This window comes from Mandrillus leucophaeus, unplaced genomic scaffold (genome assembly GCF_000951045.1).
Source record: "Mandrillus leucophaeus isolate KB7577 unplaced genomic scaffold, Mleu.le_1.0 Scaffold1003, whole genome shotgun sequence".
Lineage (NCBI taxonomy): Eukaryota > Metazoa > Chordata > Mammalia > Primates > Cercopithecidae > Mandrillus > Mandrillus leucophaeus.
This window is the reverse complement of record NW_012098133.1, coordinates 132,441-149,672: the sequence shown is the minus strand read 5'-3', so window position 1 is coordinate 149,672 and position 17,232 is coordinate 132,441. Positions and strand designations below refer to the sequence as shown.

General features: G+C 40.4%; 2 protein-coding genes across 6 annotated transcripts in view; one reads left to right on the top strand and one right to left on the bottom strand.

Annotated features, from left to right (window-relative positions):
* PCDH12 (protocadherin 12) overlaps positions 1-1,623 on the bottom strand; it is a 32,704-nt gene extending 31,081 nt beyond the window's left edge. Inside the window, exon 1 of the mRNA XM_011973673.1 lies at positions 1,490-1,623. The gene's annotated coding sequence lies outside the window, so the exon portion shown is untranslated. The remainder of the gene's footprint in view (positions 1-1,489) is intronic.
* RNF14 (ring finger protein 14) overlaps positions 443-17,232 on the top strand; it is a 23,052-nt gene continuing 6,262 nt past the window's right edge. Inside the window, exons 1-8 of one of the 5 annotated variants that reach the window (XM_011973684.1) lie at positions 627-1,048; positions 2,589-2,762; positions 5,301-5,470; positions 6,519-6,670; positions 10,025-10,552; positions 11,796-12,024; positions 15,033-15,205; positions 16,466-16,596. In XM_011973684.1, coding sequence (XP_011829074.1) covers positions 5,317-5,470; positions 6,519-6,670; positions 10,025-10,552; positions 11,796-12,024; positions 15,033-15,205; positions 16,466-16,596 — 1,367 coding nt within the window. In that variant the 5' untranslated portion in view covers positions 627-1,048; positions 2,589-2,762; positions 5,301-5,316. Of the gene's footprint in view, positions 1,116-2,588; positions 2,763-5,300; positions 5,471-6,518; positions 6,671-10,024; positions 10,553-11,795; positions 12,025-15,032; positions 15,206-16,465; positions 16,597-17,232 lie in introns of all 5 variants that reach the window. The other 4 variants (XM_011973692.1, XM_011973715.1, XM_011973711.1 and 1 more) reach the window with 4 other exon arrangements.

Below are 17,232 nucleotides of genomic sequence, written 5' to 3'. Positions count from 1 at the left end.
TTTTTGAGAGGGAGTCTCGCTCTGTCGCCCAGGCTGGAGTGCAGTGGCGCAATCTCGGTTCACTGCAAGCTCCGCCTCCCGGGTTCATGCCGTTCTCCTGCCTCAGCCTCCCGAGTAGCTGGGACTACAGGCACCCACCACCATGCCCTGCTAATCTTTTGTATTTTTGGTAGAGACGGGGCTTCACCATGTTGGTCAGGCTGGTCTCTATCACCTGACCTCGTGATCCACCCTCCTCGGCCTCCCAAAGTGCTGAGATTACAGGCGTGAGCCACTGTGCCTAGCCTTCTAAAGATTTTATAGTTTTAGTTCTTACATTTAGGTCGTTGATCCATATTTAGTTAATTTTTGCATATGGTGTGAGGTAGGAAGCATATAATTTTAATTTCTGCTTAGCCTGACGATAATCATGTGACCCTTTGTAAGTTTTTGCACCTAAGTCTCAATTTCCTTATTTGTAAAGTGAGAATAACAAATGGTAGCTAAATCATAAGGTTACAGTGAAGATAGAAAATTTACGTAGAGCATTTATCACAGTGCTTGAAGCATCCTAACTGCTCAATAAATGCGGTCGGTGTTGCAGTTATAACATGAGCGATGAATGCGTGCTTCTGCAGTGGAGCTCCAGAAAGACGGGCAGCATTTCTGAGAAGGTAAACGGGAGGAAGCAGGCTAGCTTAGTCCACTTAGAGAGGCAGGTCTGGGATTGTTGTGAGAGTCTCTGCCCTAGGTAGACCACTGCCTCGTGATCACCTCTAGGGATTGGTAAAAATTGGAATTCTCGGGCCCCATCAGAACTACTGAAAACAGCCTCCTGTGAGCACTGGGCTCACAGTGGTTGGAGTGATGGTGGTCGCGCCGGCAGCGCCGCCTTGGGCCTGCGGGAGGCGCCCGAGAGACAGGGGCGACCACGGCGGCTGCGCAGAGTCCTCTCTAGGCCGACTGCCCCACCAGCGGGATCCGCTTGGCTCAGCTGACAGCTCCCGAGAACGGAAGAGGCGGTGCGCCGGTTGAGCAGGGAATTGCTAGGCCTGGTCGGCTGGCGGCGGTGAGTGGGCTCCGGGCAAGGGCGGAGGGCGGAACTTTGGAGCTTGGCACTGCCAGGTGGCCGGAAGGTACGGTGGGGACAGCTCTCTGGGCGCGCGAGGCAGAAAAGGGGACCGGGCCAGGACTGTACAGTGGGCCTCAGTCGCTCAAACCCGGGACCGGGCGTCCGCAGCCCAGCTGGCCGGGACTCCCTTCGGACGCTCCTGAGGAGGAAGAGAAAGGTGTGGGCCCTGCTTCTTTGGGAGGCCCCAGGCTGGCCAGCAGCTCACACGCCCGGATAGCGCCCTCTGATCCCAGCGCTGGGGCGGATAGCTAGCCTTGGACTTGCCCCTGTTTTGGGGTAGTCGCCCAAACGACTCCGCACGCCGGGTGGCGAGCTGAACCCAGACCAGGACACCCGAAGACCAAATGGATAGAATGAGAAGGAAATGGGGGTAGCAACCAGAATTGAGGTACTGGATTCCAAGTGACAGCTTCACAAGCTGAAATCTAGTAGGGTAGGTCATGAGGAACTGTTGAAACACTGCTTGGAGTAGAAGTTGCTAGCCCTGACTGCATATTGGAATCACCTGGAGAACTTGGACAACTACTGAGGCCTGAATTAATTGTTCTGGGTGTGGCCTGGGTATTGAGATTTTAAAAAACAGCTCCTTAGAAGATTCTAATGTGCAGTCAGATGGAGAACACTAACCTAAAACCATAAACTGCATAAATGAATCTCTCATCCCATTTGCAAATGTTTTAACAGGAAGAAACAAAAAGCTTAATTAGCACCATATATTCCCACCTAGTAAAATTGTTTAAGATTAAATAAGACAATGTGAAAGGACCTAATACTGTACGTAGTAGGTGCTCAATAAATGTAAATTGATTCTGAATCTCATTCTTATTGGGGAGTTACACATCCGAGAATCTGTAACTTTTTAATTATGGTTTTGTATATGGTATTTTTGCATATAATTTTAGGGTGTTGATAGGATTCTCCATAACCCATCTGAGACCATACTCCCTTTTCCCCTCCTCCCAGTGAAGAAGCCTAGCTCTAAAGCGTTTAGAATAAAACTTAAAAGTTTCTGTTTGTGTATTCTTGTTTTGTTTAAGTATTTTTCTGTTATCAAAATTAACCATGAGTGCCACTGGTGGTATTAATTCATGAACAAAAGAGGAAAAACTGGAGAGGGATGGCAAATGAAGGAATACAAAAAGCAGAAGAGGAAAGGAGAAAAAACAAAACAAGAAACTGAAGAGGCTGTTTGTTATGGGGCATGGTGTCCTGTCCTCTCATATGACCTTGGTGTTCCTCCTTACCTCCTCCCATGGCTGAGGGCAGACAGATAAAAAGTCCTCAGTCATTGCTGGGCACATGCAAATACTCCTTTAACCACATGGCTCAGTCAGTCTGCCCTAGGAGAGTAACATGCACCTGTAGATTAGGATTGGCTGTATGTTAGGATATGTTTGACTTAAGTGGTGATCATGGAAATTCAGAATTTTAATTTGGAGAGGGTCCTAACACCATCTTTTGTATTTCTTTTCTGCAGATGGCAGGATTTTCATAGTATATGTAGTATGAGTTCCACATCTTGGCCTCTTATCCAGCTTCAGCAGTCTCAGCTCCACCAGTTAGAGAATAAATGGGATTTGCACGAACTCCACTCTGAGCTGAAATACAGACTGTGGTGTTAATATCCTTTTCTTCTGGTTGTTATTAACAGGTACTAACTGACCTCAAGTAGAACATGTAATTGTGTCTTTTAGGGAGGCAACTTAAGCAGAGCCATGAGCTAACGTCTCCTAGAAAAAGTGTTTTCTGAAATGAAATCATTTTAAATTTCACAGTATGACCTTTTAGAATGTAAAAAAATCCTAACTTTTTAATTATGTACGTTTTAATTAAAAATATTTTAGTTGTGAGGGAGGATATTTGCAAATGCAATTGTTGTTCAGTATTTTAATTGACAGAATGGTAGTTTTGTTTTATTAAAATGATTTTTGTAAATTCTCATTGCTTATTTTTTCCACATTTAAATTATCTGAAATTGCTGTATCTTTCAGTTGACACTATTTTAAAAAACATTGATTCATACTTTATTTATTTTTATTTATTTATTTATTTTTTTGAGATGGAGTCTCACTCTGTAGCCCAGGCTAGAGTGCAGTGGCCGGATCTCAGCTCACTACAAGCTCCGCCTCCCAGGGTCACGCCATTCTCCTGCCTCAGCCTCCCGAGTAGCTGGGACTACAGGCGCCTGCCACCTCGCCCGGCTAGTTTTTTTTGTATTTTTTAGTAGAAACGGGGTTTCACCGTGTTAGCCAGGATGGTCTCGATCTCCTGACCTCGTGATCCACCCGTCTTGGCCTCCCAAAGTGCTGGGATTACAGGCTTGAGCCACCGCGGCCGGCCCCCATACTTTATTTTTTGAGACAAGGTCTTGCTCTGTCACCCAGGCTGGAGTGCAGTGATGCAGACATGGCTCACTGCAGCCTCAGCATCCAAGGCTCAAGCGATCCTCCTACCACAGTCTCCTAAGTAGCTGGGACTACAAGCACACACCACCATACCTGGCTAATTTTTTATAGAGACAGGATCTTGTATGTTGCCATGGCTGATCTCAAACTGCTGGCCTCAAGCGATCCTCCTGCCTTGGCCTCTCAAAGTGCTGGGATTACAGGCATGAACCTCCACACCCAGCCAGTTCATACTTTAATAGTAGCTAATTTCTTTCTTTCTTTCTCTTTCTTTTTCTTTCTTTCCTGCCTCCCTCCCTCCCTCCCTCCCTCCCTTCCTCCCTTCCTCCCTTCCTCCCTTCCTCCCTTCCTTCCTGTCTCTGTCACCCAGGCTGGAATGCAGTGGCGCAGTCTCAGCTCACTGCAGCCTCCGCCTGCTGAGTTCTAGTGATTCTCAGTTCTCGTGCCTCAGCTACCAAGTGGTTGGGAATGCGTGCACCACCACGCCCAGCTAATTTTTGTATTTTTAGTAGAGATGGAGTTTGGCTGTGTTGGCCAGGCTAGTCTTGAACTCCTGGCCTCAAGTGATCTGCCTGCCTTGCTCTCCCAAAGTGCTGGGATTAAACACTTGAGCCACTGTGCCTGGGCCTTGCAGCTAAATTCTTAGTATTACCTAAAATAATGGTAAATCTTTCTTAAAATTATTATCTTTTAAATATTCTTAAGTCATAATGGTAAATCTTAAAATTGATGACTGCTTGGATTTGACAAAATCTGTTATTTCAAAAATTTAATATTGTTTTGCTGCTTGCTCAGTTATCTAATTTTCTTGTATAGTATCTATGCCTGTAACATCCTCAGGCACAGTTTTCTCAACTGGAAGCAATTTTGCCTCCAAACTCCATCCTGTCCCAGGACTTTCGGTGCTACTTGGAGATTTGTTTTTTTTTTTTTGAGACAGGGTCTCACTTTGTCACCCAGGCTGGAGTACAGTGGTGCTATCATGGCTCACTGCAGCCTTGACCTCCCAGGGGTGATTTGCCTGCCTCGGCCTACCAAAGTGTTGGGATTACAGGCGTGAGCCACTGCACCTGGCAAATTAACTTATTTTAAGAAAGCAGTGTAATACACTTTGACTACTTTTGCGAGCCAGGCACTTTGCTAGGTTCAGTGGACAAGTCAAAGTAAACTTGTGATTTGTCCTTTTCAAAGAAAATTTTCAAATTGTGCTTTCTTCCCTCTAATTCAATCATAAAATATCTAACTGATAAGGTCAGAAATTAGAAGTACCACAACCATCCTTTTTGAAAAAGACTGTTAATATTACAAAACGAATGGAATGCCAGATATGGCTGTCATTTTTGGTTTGGGAGGAAAGTGAGAATATCGAGTAATTCTTTGCAGTTATTGGTGAGGAACTTTTTTTAAAGTGCCATTAGACTTTTCCCACCTCTGTGCATTTTCTTTTCTTTTTTTTTGAGACGGAGTTTCATTCTTGTCACCCAGGCTGGAGTACAGTGGTACTATGTTGGCTCACTGCAGTCTCCACCTCCCGGTTCAAGCCATTCTCCTGCCTCAGCCTCCCAAGCAGCTGGGATTACAGGCACCTGCCACCATGCCCGGCTAAGTTTTGTATTTTTAGTAGAGATGGGGGGTCGCCACGTTGGCCAGGCTAGTCTCGAACTCCTGAGCTCAGGTGATCTGCCCGCCCTGGCCTCCCAAAGTGTTGGGATTACAGGCGTGAGCCACTGTACCTGGCCACCCTCTGTGCATTTTCTGTTCTTAACTGATTTTAATGTTTTCAGGTCCTCAGAAAATTAAATGTCGTCAGAAGACCGAGAAGCTCAGGAGGATGAATTGCTGGCCCTGGCTAGTATTTATGATGGAGATGAATTTAGAAAAGCAGAGTCTGTCCAAGGTGGAGAAACCAGGATCTATTTGGATTTGCCACAGAATTTCAAGATATTTGTGAGCGGTTAGTTAATAATATTTTCTTAAACAGATTTTTCTAAATATTATTCTTTATTTCTTAGTGTACCTTAAACTATTTGTCATTTCGTGTTTATAGGCATTAGTGATAGGTGGTAGTATTACAGATTTAATGTATATTTCTGTTTTAAATGAAAATTGCAATGAGGGACAAACAGTTTTCAATTTGATTCTACCTTTTTGATCACTGAAGAGGGATATTATCCTGCATATTTCATATATCCTAGTCTGCTGACTAGCAGTTTATCAGCCATGAGTCATTGGCTATTACATAGTGATAATCAAAGAGAAAATTAATGTATGTGAAAACACTTAGAAATTTTCAAGTACAGTGGTGGTTGCTAATACTGTTTGGTTTCCAGAATCATTTCAACTGCTATAAACATATGACACATGCTGTTACTCTGTGACCTTTTGCTTCAGAAAAAACAATACTGCTGGTTTTGATACAGACATTTACAGAAGACCTTGATGCACACTTTCTCAAAATGTTTCTACTATAAAGGGATTGAGTAAGGAACGTAAGTGTGGTAATTTAAATGCAGCTTTGGTTGTGAGAGTGTTGTATGCTATATCATATCCTCAAACCTGAGATCATTGTGTTGGCACAAATTTTCCCAACTGATTCATGGATAGTTGGGACGTGCTGGTCTAAGTAGGTCATGTTGTTTAATGGAAATGAACATCCTTTCTCTAGATCATGTCTTTAATCATCTACTATAAACCAAACCACAACAAATCAAACATTGTGCGTTCCTTGGTCATTAGTGTTAGGAATTGTACCCAGAATTGTATACAAGAATAAGTTGTAGTATTTTCATTATACATTTCATGGTGCTGAGTAGATTTTTCAAGGGCTTACAAGATTTTTTTTAAGGTGGTGGCTACCAAGTTAAAATTAGGAAATAGAAAGTGCTTTGGGGGAGGGTTTTTCCCTCAACTAAAGCATTAAGTCTTTCTTGAGCGCTGCTCAACAGTAATGGACACTCAAGTGTTGACCAACTGATCCTTTCTAATCTTTGTTTTTGGTTCAGGCAATTCAAATGAGTGTCTCCAGAATAGTGGCTTTGAATACACCATTTGCTTTCTGCCTCCACTTGTGCTGAACTTTGAACTGCCACCAGATTATCCATCCTCTTCCCCACCTTCATTCACACTTAGTGGCAAATGGCTGTCACCAACTCAGGTTAGACTTGAAACTTAATTTTTCCTATCCATTTTTAGAAACTTAAAAATCATCTTTAATTGAAGACTATCTTAATGATCTTGAATTCAGTGCATGAAAGACAAATGGCTTTGGTTTTGTAATTTTTTTCCCTTGCCTTGGTGAATCCTGATGTTAAGAAATTGAAAATGTTTGGTGTTTTAAAAAGGAATGGCAGTAATTGAAACAATCATGAATTGTAGTAGGAGTAATTTTTAAGCAAGTATATTATTTCTTTTCTTGTTTTGCTATTTTCCCGTTTAATCTGTATTATAATGGAGACTATGAGGTTTTCCTCATTTTCCTTAGATATTGATACTACTTTTTTCTCAGTTTCTTATCCATTCCTTAAATGAAAGATTCCATTGTAATTAGGACTAAAAATTGAGCTAATGTAGTTATAATAAGCAAATTTTCTGAGTAAATACAATAACTGATTTTCTTTGTAAAATCTGTATTAATAACAAATAACAGTCAACTGGTATCACATAGACATAAATGCATACAAGTAGAAATGTGTATAGTTCCTGTAGATACCTCAGTAAAGCTTGAGGCCTTATGTTAAGAGCCTCATTTCCTCTGGGTTTTATATACTTTTCTAGTAACAACTTCAACTCTTGATTGAGAAATAAATATGACTTGAAGCCAAATATAAATAATAGAAAGCATTATAGGATAGATAATGAATCAGTAGCAGCTGCTTTTCTAGAAGTCATAATGAAGATTGATAGACTGATGCATATTAAGACAAAAGCCCAGCCTGTGCAACATGGCGAAACCCAATTTCTACAAAAAATACAAAAATTAGCCAAGTGTGGTGGTGCATCCCTGTAGTCCCAGCTACTTGGGAGGCTGAGGTGGGAGGATCACTTCAGCCTGGGTGGCAAAGATTGCAGTGAGCTGAGATTGACCCACTGCACTCCAGCCTGGGTGACAGAGAGAGACCCTGTCTCAGAAAAGAAAAAAGACAAAAGCTGTCAGAATTGCTGACCTCAAGCAATAGCTCATTAGTTTTTATCTTTGGATCATACAGTTTTCATTCCCCCATCCACCAATCTAATCTTTTAATTGAGAGTACTTTTGCAAACTTGAGCTTATGGCTTAAAAGCAAAATTAAACCTTAAAAAGGATAATATAGGTAGAATAAAAAGGCGTATTACTTTACATTCTAGTATCTGTGCCAGAGGCAACAGTTGCAAGACAGTTGATTTGTTCAGGAATATCAAGACTGTTTGGCATTTAGGCCACTGATAGTTGGCTGAATTATTTAGATCTTCATAGTCCTATTTCAGCAGAGAGCTTTTCATACTTTACATCCATGGATGTGCATGCATGCACACACATACGCGCACACACACACAAAACAGGACAGATTAACTGGATGTGTGGTTGCAGTTTCAGATTCCAGCTAACCAGCATCTACTTAATGCTGGATTTGGGGGTGGGGGTGTGTGCTGGGGAAGAGAGTTGTTCTATGTGTTGCAGCTAAAATTACAGAATTCTTTATCAAATAAATGTTTATGCATATAATTAACATTTTAATTAGTCTCTTATATTCCTTCTTGGTTCAGTTCTTGTTTGTTGCTGTACCCTGATTCCTTGGCATTATGACTCTCACCTGTTAATAGTGAATTTGACACATAGAGCTGTCATTCCCTGAATTGGGGTGGATAGACAGAAGTGGTTTTAGTTTTCTAAAACCTTGTTCCTTATTCCTCCCCAAATATACTTACACAGTCTCTTGCTCTTTTCCCTGAATTCCCATCCCCCTTCCATTTACATGCATTCCAGCTGCCTTTCTCTCTCTCTCTGTCTCTCTCTCTCTTTTTTTTTTGTTTTTTTTTTCTGAGATGGAGTCTTGCTCTGTCGCCCAGGCTGGAACACAGGGGCGCAATCTCAGCTTACTGCAACCTCTGCCTAGTGGGTTTAAGTGGTTGTCCTGCCTCAGCCTCCCAAATAGCTGGGAATACAGGCGCCCACCACCACACCCTGCTAATTTTTTGTATTTTTTAGTAGAGACAGGGTTTCACCACGTTGGCTAAGCTGGTTATGAACCCCTGACCTCAGGTGATCCACCCGCCTCGGCCTCCCAGAGTTCTGGGATTACAGGCATGAGCCACCACGCCCGGCCCCAGCTGCCTCTCTTGAGAAGGGACTGGAGAAGAAAAGAGGTTGGAGAATGGCTTCTTCATAGGACTTGGTAGTTCACACAGCACTCAGAGCTTCCCTTTTAGTATTTATCACATTTTACGGATTTTAGCAGATTTCTCAAAAGCATGGTTGATTTATAAGGATATTTATGTAAATGTGAAAAATTATTAGTTGTTCAATCTTAACTCATCAATAAGTATTTAAGGTAGTACCTGTGCAGGGTTTAGTCAGCACTACACAGAGCATAAGAAACAGAAAATCTGGTCCCTTTTCATTTGTCATTTAAATTTACAAAATTTGTTTGCCATCTGGAAGGCCTATTTTTGGATGTTTACCTAAAAAAGAAAAGCTGCTTATAATTCCTGTGCTCTAGTTACAAATATTTTATATTTCTAATGGAAAATCCTCTTATATTTGCCTTTCAAATTGAACAGACCATTTTTAAAGAGGAAAATTCCAAATAATTTAACTTTGGTTGCTTAGCTTAGGAAGTGTAAGCTTTCTCTATGGCTGCCAAACCTTGCTGAGGGCTTGTGATTAGGACTAGGGTCAATGTCAGTCAACTTCCCTCCATTAACCAGGATCTGATATAAGCCCAGATTGCTTAGTTAAAAGCAGCTTGTAAATCTGAACAAGGACTCTGAGGTTGAATTCTGTGAGTGATTGTTTCAGATGAGTTGGCATTTTGATAAAACTGAAAGAATTAATTTTAAAACTTGAGTAGTATTTTTAAACAATTCTTTTTCCAACCATTATTCTAGGATACCAACAGGGCTAGGACTCCTAAAGGAAGAAAAATAGTTTAGTTTTAGAATTAGATCTCTTTCTCCTACATGAGATATATGGCAGTACTAAAAGATTAAAGAACAGAAAAAAGTCTTCCATTTCAGTGGCTAAAATGTACAGCTATTTCTCTACCTTGTGGAGTCTTGCTATTTCTCTTGTTCTCATGGTACTTCTTGCTTCTGACTTTGTGTTCTACTTTGGCTCATGTTGCTGAATAGTTTAAGAAGTGCTCCAGTAAGAATGTTTATACTGTTTTGTAGCACAGTGTATCACAGCAGTAAAAAATAGTGTTAGAATAAGGCCCTAACTTGCAAGTGGAAAATATTTCTCGGGAAACCAGGAGTTGGCTGCAGCATCATTTTTCCGAACTCACCAACATCTTCATGTGTTTTCTCCTAGCTATCTGCTCTATGCAAGCACTTAGACAACCTATGGGAAGAACACCGTGGCAGTGTGGTCCTGTTTGCCTGGATGCAATTTCTTAAGGAAGAGACCCTAGCATACTTGAATATTGTCTCTCCTTTTGAGCTCAAGATTGGTTCTCAGAAAAAAGTGCAGAGAAGGACAGCTCAAGCCTCTCCCAACACAGAGCTAGATTTTGGAGGAGCTGCTGGATCTGATGTAGACCAAGAGGAAATTGTGGATGAGAGAGCTGTGCAGGATGTGGAATCATTGTCAAATCTGATCCAGGAAATCTTGGACTTTGATCAAGCTCAGCAGATAAAATGCTTTAATAGTAAATTGTTCCTGTGCAATATCTGTTTCTGTGAGAAGCTGGGTAGTGAATGCATGTACTTCTTGGAGTGCAGGCATGTGTACTGCAAAGCCTGTCTGAAGGACTACTTTGAAATCCAGATCAGAGATGGCCAGGTTCAATGCCTCAACTGTCCAGAACCAAAGTGCCCTTCGGTGGCCACTCCTGGTCAGGTAACTGTTTACCCTGCTGATGGTTGCCTCCTAATTCTCTTCCATAAATGGAGATATCATCTCAAGAACTTCCTTGATAGGGCTCATGGGGCAGTCTGAGGCCTTGGAGCCAGCCCACAAGTTGTTTTGCTGTATCCATTAAGAATGCTATGGTCTTAGTCTACTGCTTAAGCAAATGGAATGCTTCCTTTGGCCTTGCAATGGGCAAGGATGAGTGTTAGTTATTAAGTACTTGTGATAATTTACTTTGTATATCTGCTAGGATCCCATAAACCTTGGGGAATCACTAGCTTATCCTTGTGTGAGGTTGGGATCTGAAGGGGATATCTCTTGGAATGATTAACCAACTTTTATAGACTTCAGCATAAGTACAGCCTACTTAGGTTTTGTTGTTGTTGTTTTGTTTGAGACGGAGTCTTGCTGTGTCACCCAGGCTGGAGTGCAGGGGCACGATCTCAGCTCACGGCAGCCTCTGCCTCCCGGGTTCAAGTGATTTCCTGCCTCCGCCTCCCAAGTAGCTGGAATGGTTAATTTTTTTTGTATTTTTAGTAGAGACAGGATTTCACCATGTTGGGCAGGCTGGTCTTGAACTCCTGACCTCAAGTGATCCTCCCACTTCGGTCTCCCAAAGTGTTGGGATTACAGGTGTGAGCCACTGCGCCCAGCCAGTTTTTTGTTTTCTTATTAAAGCATAATTTTACTAAAAATAAACTACACATTTAAAGCATACAAGGCTAGCATGGTAGCTTATACCTATAATCCCAACACTTTGGGAGGCCAAGATAGGAGGATCACTTGAGGCTAGGGGTTTAAAACCAGCCTGTGCAAAATAGCATGACTCCATGTCTGGAAAAAAAAAAAATCAGTCAGGCATGATAGCAAGTGCCTGTTGTCCTAGCTACTAGGGAAGCTGAGGCGGAGAATCACTTGAGCCCAGGAGTTGAAGGCTGCAGTGAGCTGTGATTGCACCACTGCACTCCAGTCTGGACGACAGAGTAAGACCCTATCTCTAAAGAAATAAATCTAAAATATAAAATGAATTGTACACTTTGCTTAGTTTTAACAAATATGTAGACCCCTATAATTGCCATCTGAGTCAAAATATACTTGGTTTGATTTTAAAGTGAAAGAGAGATTTTAATTTATGTGCCCATCTGGTTTACACTAGCATCCTAAGAATCTCCTCAGGTTCAGAACTGGTTGTGGAATCATCAAACCTATGGTGTTTTGTATTTCCCTCCAGGTCAAAGAGCTAGTGGAAGCAGAGTTATTTGCCCGTTATGACCGCCTTCTCCTCCAGTCCACCTTGGACCTGATGGCAGATGTAGTGTACTGCCCCCGGCCATGCTGCCAGCTGCCTGTGATGCAGGAGCCTGGCTGCACCATGGGTATCTGCTCCAGCTGCAATTTTGCCTTCTGTACTTTGTGCAGGTTGACCTACCATGGGGTCTCTCCATGTAAGGTGACTGCAGGTATGTTTTAACTGTGAACCCAAATCCTCTATCCCCAATCTCTCCCTCACATTTCACTTTCCTACCAGTGCCTTATGACTTCATTCTTCAATTTAGAAGTATTCCTTTAGACGATATTTCTGTATCAGTGACTATCCCAGGCCCTGGGGTTGTAGTAGTGACCAGAAGAGACAAAATCTCTGCCCTCATGGAACTTAAATTCTACTAGGGGAGACAGGAAAACAAAATAAGGATATTAGGTGATGGTAAGTGCTGAAGAGGCAGAAGAAATAAAGCAAGGACAGGATATGAAATGTTCTGAAGGGGAGGGGACTTGGGATTTTAGTTAGGGAAACCAGGGGAGGCCTCACTGGCAAAATGGTTTAAGTAAAGACTTGAAGGAGGTAGGAAAAACCATGCAGATACCAGGGAGGAACATTCCAGGAGAAGAAATGGCATGGCAAATTCTATCTACGAACATGGAATAATGTAGATCCTGGATGGCAAATGCAGGGCATCTAAGCTGCCATTCTTGTCTCCATGGCACATGTGTTTGACCATTTATCAAATGCTTTCTCCTTGAGCCCAGAGAGGCCTCAGAAACTTCCTCAACATGGCACTTCGGACAACTACCCTCTGATAAAGTAGACACAGGAGTGAAATATGTTTGCCATTTCCAGTCTAGATAAGGAATCATAAATCAGGCCCTTAATGTCGATTTAACTGGACTTTGGTGGCTTAGTCTTTCTCAGACTAACAGTGATAATGATAACAGCTACTTCACAAAATTGCAGCTCGAGCAGACAACAATAATTTCACCGGGTTTTTCTAAGGATGAAGGGAACTAATATTGTGCTATTCAAAATTGTTATATTTGTTACAGTGGTCTATAATGAGATATAGAAATTGAGAGGGTTAGAAACTTTTATAGTGATTTCACATAATTTTATGTCAGTCAAACCTAATAAAAATTTAGACTTTTTTTCATTTTTCTAATAAATTGTTAGCTGACTGGTGGTGCACACTTGTAGTTGTAGCTATTCAGAAGGCTACAGCAGGAGAATCTTTTGAGCCTCGGTTAAGACTAGTTTGGGCAACATAGTGAGACTCTGCCTTTAAAAAAATTAAATCAAGCAAACCTGATTATATCTTATAAAAGTGTTGATCCTTGACATATTAGAGAAAAAAACTAGGCCTTTACCATAAATAGTTTGAGAAACAGTGAGCTAATCCATGTAAAATGCAGAATGGGGTTGGGCATAGTAGCTCACCTCTGTAATCTTAGCACTTTGGGAGGCCAAGGTAGGTGGATTGCTTGAGTCCAGGAGTTTGACACCATGGCAAAACCCCGTGTCTACAAAAAAATACAAAAACTAACGGGATGTGGTGGTGCACACCTGTAGTCTCAGCCACTCAGGTTGCTGAGGCTGGAGGATCGCTTGACCCCGGGAGGTAGAGGCTGCAGTGAGCCAGATTGCACCACTGCACTCCAGCCTGGGGGACAGAATGGGACCCTATCTCAAAAAAAAAAAAAAAAAAAAGGAAAAAGAAAAATGGTAATTATTAATGCTATTATTATTGTAGTTATTGCTTGCTAATGTTAGCAGACTGTCATTATTTCCAAGAAAGTATCCTGAGAGGAAAGAGTGAGTAGATAATTTCAGTTGCCTCAGGCAGCATCTTGTAGAAGGTAAGGCCAAATGGGATGGAGAAGTTAGCAAAGTATAATATAAGCCTTTACTTTAGACTTCTGTAACCTTTTCATTAAAAGTCGACAGTACATTTCAGGTGTTTCACAGCATTCAGGGATTTAGTAAAATTAGGAATCTCTCCGTCTCTTTGTATGTATATATTATATAAAATATGAAATACCAACAATTTTATTATTTTGAGAAGACTAAAGCAATATAACCTTTGTCCTTAAGATGCCTAGGAACACAAAAATGCATTGAATGATTAGAGGGATGAGATTTATATTACTTCACTGCTACATTGAAGTAGAGGTGATGGAGCCGTGGGAATGCACTACACAGGAAGAATTCACAGGTGAAAGCAAAGAGTGGAGATAGGATATAGGATTCGGTATCAGAAGATGTCTTTTGCTTTAAAAGGGAGATAGACTTCCAAATAATGTGAGGAAAGTAAACTGATAAAATAAACAGAACATTGTTGGGAAAACTCTTTAATTGTGTTGAAAAATTAAGTAATAGAATTGTGAACAAAAGCCTCTTGTCTGCAAGTAAAGCCTTTGGGATTAGTTACCTGTTCCATTTCAGTTAAATGATAGAGCAGTAGAAGCCAGACTGAAGAGTATCAAGGGAAAACTTTTCAGCACCTATAGCAAAGCATAGTACAGGGTGAGACTTGAGTGGTAAGTTTTATTCACTGAATTTTTTTTTTTTTTAACACAGAATTGAAGAGGTAGTCTTTGCTCCTAAGCCAAAGGTGCCTTTGTATTTGGTAGGCCTCTTCATTATCAAACAGTGAATGGTGCCAACTTAGTGGAAAAATCAATGTAGGTTTCAACCTTTGTATCTTCTAGATAAGTCAGTCTTTAACTGCATACTTCTAGTTGCATAAACATACCAACATTAAGAAATCAAAACAAAGGAAAAAAATAACCTATCTTATTCTACCACTTTTAGCAGATACATCTTTTCTAGTTGGGGGATTCCTTTCCATTCTTATCATTTGTGCATGTATAATTTTTACTGGGTTGTAACATAAATATACTTTTTTTCTGGATTCTGTGATGAGTGTTTTAATTGGGTTGTAGCGAACGTAATTATGTTTTTAATAATTGAATATTGCGACATTAAATGGCTCTTTCAAACATAATTATTTCCTTAGAAATTTAATTTTTTTGCCACTGTTATATGCATCTCCATGCATATGACTTTGGATTACTTCCTTATGATAAAGTTCTAGGAATAACATTATTGAATAGTCAAAGATTATAGCCATTTTTAATGATTTTTAGTTAGCATTACAAAGTTATATAAAAGTTAATTTTCCATTTCACTTTCTAGAGAAATTAATGGACTTACGAAATGAATACCTGCAAGCAGATGAGGCTAATAAAAGACTTTTGGATCAAAGGTATGGTAAGAGAGTGATTCAGAAGGCACTGGAAGAGATGGAAAGTAAGGAGTGGCTAGAGAAGAACTCAAAGAGCTGCCCATGTTGTGGAACTCCCATAGAGGTAAATGATTTGGGACAGACTTGGAGGCCATCAGACTTGCAAGCATGCTGTGATTACCTTAAGAAGCCTTATTAGTCAATTTTATGACTTACAAAACACATGCTGGTATTATTACACCTTCCTTACTTGGAAGGTGGAAATTTCACTACTAAATCTTGTTATCGACCTTAAATGTTTGTAGACTTCCCTTTTCAAAGTCTTGTCTTTGTGTCTTTCTTACAGTGACCATTGTTCTTACATTGTATCCATCTCAAAATTGAATGGGTTGTAAGAAGGGCATACTAGAGCTATGGTCACTTCTTACCTCATCTATGTGATTAAAAAAAATCAAATCTGACCTCTCAGAACTATTTATCCTGGAATGCTGCACGCCTGTTTAAGATACACTCAGGAATTAATCTGAGTCAAAATAATTACACAACTCTATTGCTTCTTGACAAAAATCTTAATATGTTTTAAAATCAAAATACATCTTTGCATTTGATTCTATTGTTCTAATCTATTATGTCTGAACTGAACATAGTAGTGATACTCCAGTTAAGGAAACTGGCACTATATATAATCACTTTTTTGTTTTTTTGATACTGAGTCTCTCTCTGTTGCCCAGGCTGGAGTGTGGTAGTGCAATATAGGCTAACTACAATCTCCGCCTCCCAGGTTCAAGGAATTTTCATGCCTCAGCCTCCCGAGTAGCTGGGATTACAGGTGCCAGCCACCACACCTGGCTAATGTTTGTATTTTTAGTAGAGATGGGGTTTTACCATATTGGCCAGGCTGGTCTCCAACTCCTGACCTCAAAAGACCCACCCACCTTGGCCTCCCAAAGTGCTGGGATTACAGGCATGAGCCACCACACCTGGCCATATAATCACTTTTGACATACCTTAGCCCTATGACAGAGAGGAGGACTTGGTACCAAATACTTACTTGGATTTATGTAAAAATTAAAAACCCACACGTTACATCCAAGCATTTTAATATTAATCTACATGTTCCAGTTATATGTGTGTGATTTTTATCTACTGCTTATCAGAAGAGATTGTGCCAAGTAACTAGTTGTAGTAACACTAGCTATTTTCTGTATTTTAGTTAGAGTGCAAAATAGAATTACATAGTCATCAGTGTGTTACATTGGTATCTCAACCCTGCATAAGAAAAAGGAGAAGACCAGGACGATGTTGTACTGAATCACTTTGGCATGTGCATGTCTCTTCTGCTCTTACAGCCTTGATATTTTTCTCTTTCTATCCTTCCCACCAGAAATTAGATGGATGTAACAAGATGACATGTACTGGCTGTAAGCAATATTTCTGTTGGATTTGCATGGGTTCTCTCTCTAGAGCAAACCCTTACAAACATTTCAATGACCCTGCTTCACCATGTTTTAACCGGTATGTATACACAGAATTCCTTAGGCTCTCCAGCAATTTTTGGTACTTGATTTGCAGACCACACATCCAGTGTTTTATTTAAGTACTTGGACTTATTTAGAGAATTCTCTTACATGTTTTCCCCCATGAAGGAATTTTTATATTATTTTCTCAAAAATGAGCTTTATAATGAGAATATACACTATCTGAAAGTTTTTATAGTGAAAGTTTTCAAACTTACAGAAAATTTGAAAGGATAGGACTATGAATAGTAGAATACCTTCCACCCAAATTAACAATTGATAATACTTTGCCATATTTGTTCCCTTAATATTTTTGCTGAACTACATGAAGTTGGAGTTATGATAATGCTTCAACTAAATATTTCCACGTTTCTCCTAAGATAAGGAAATGCTTCTACATCATGACAGTACTTTTAAAAAATTTAATGATAGTGGCATACTGTTATCTAGTAAACAAACATTTGAAACTTCCTAATTATTTCTGAAAATATATTTTAAAGCTATTTGATTGAACCAGAATCTAAACAAGTTCAGTCACTGTATTTGGTTCTATCTCTTTAGTTTCTTAATGCAGAAAAGCTTTGGCCCACCTTTTTTGTGTGTGTATTTTGTGAACATTCACTTTTTTTTTTTT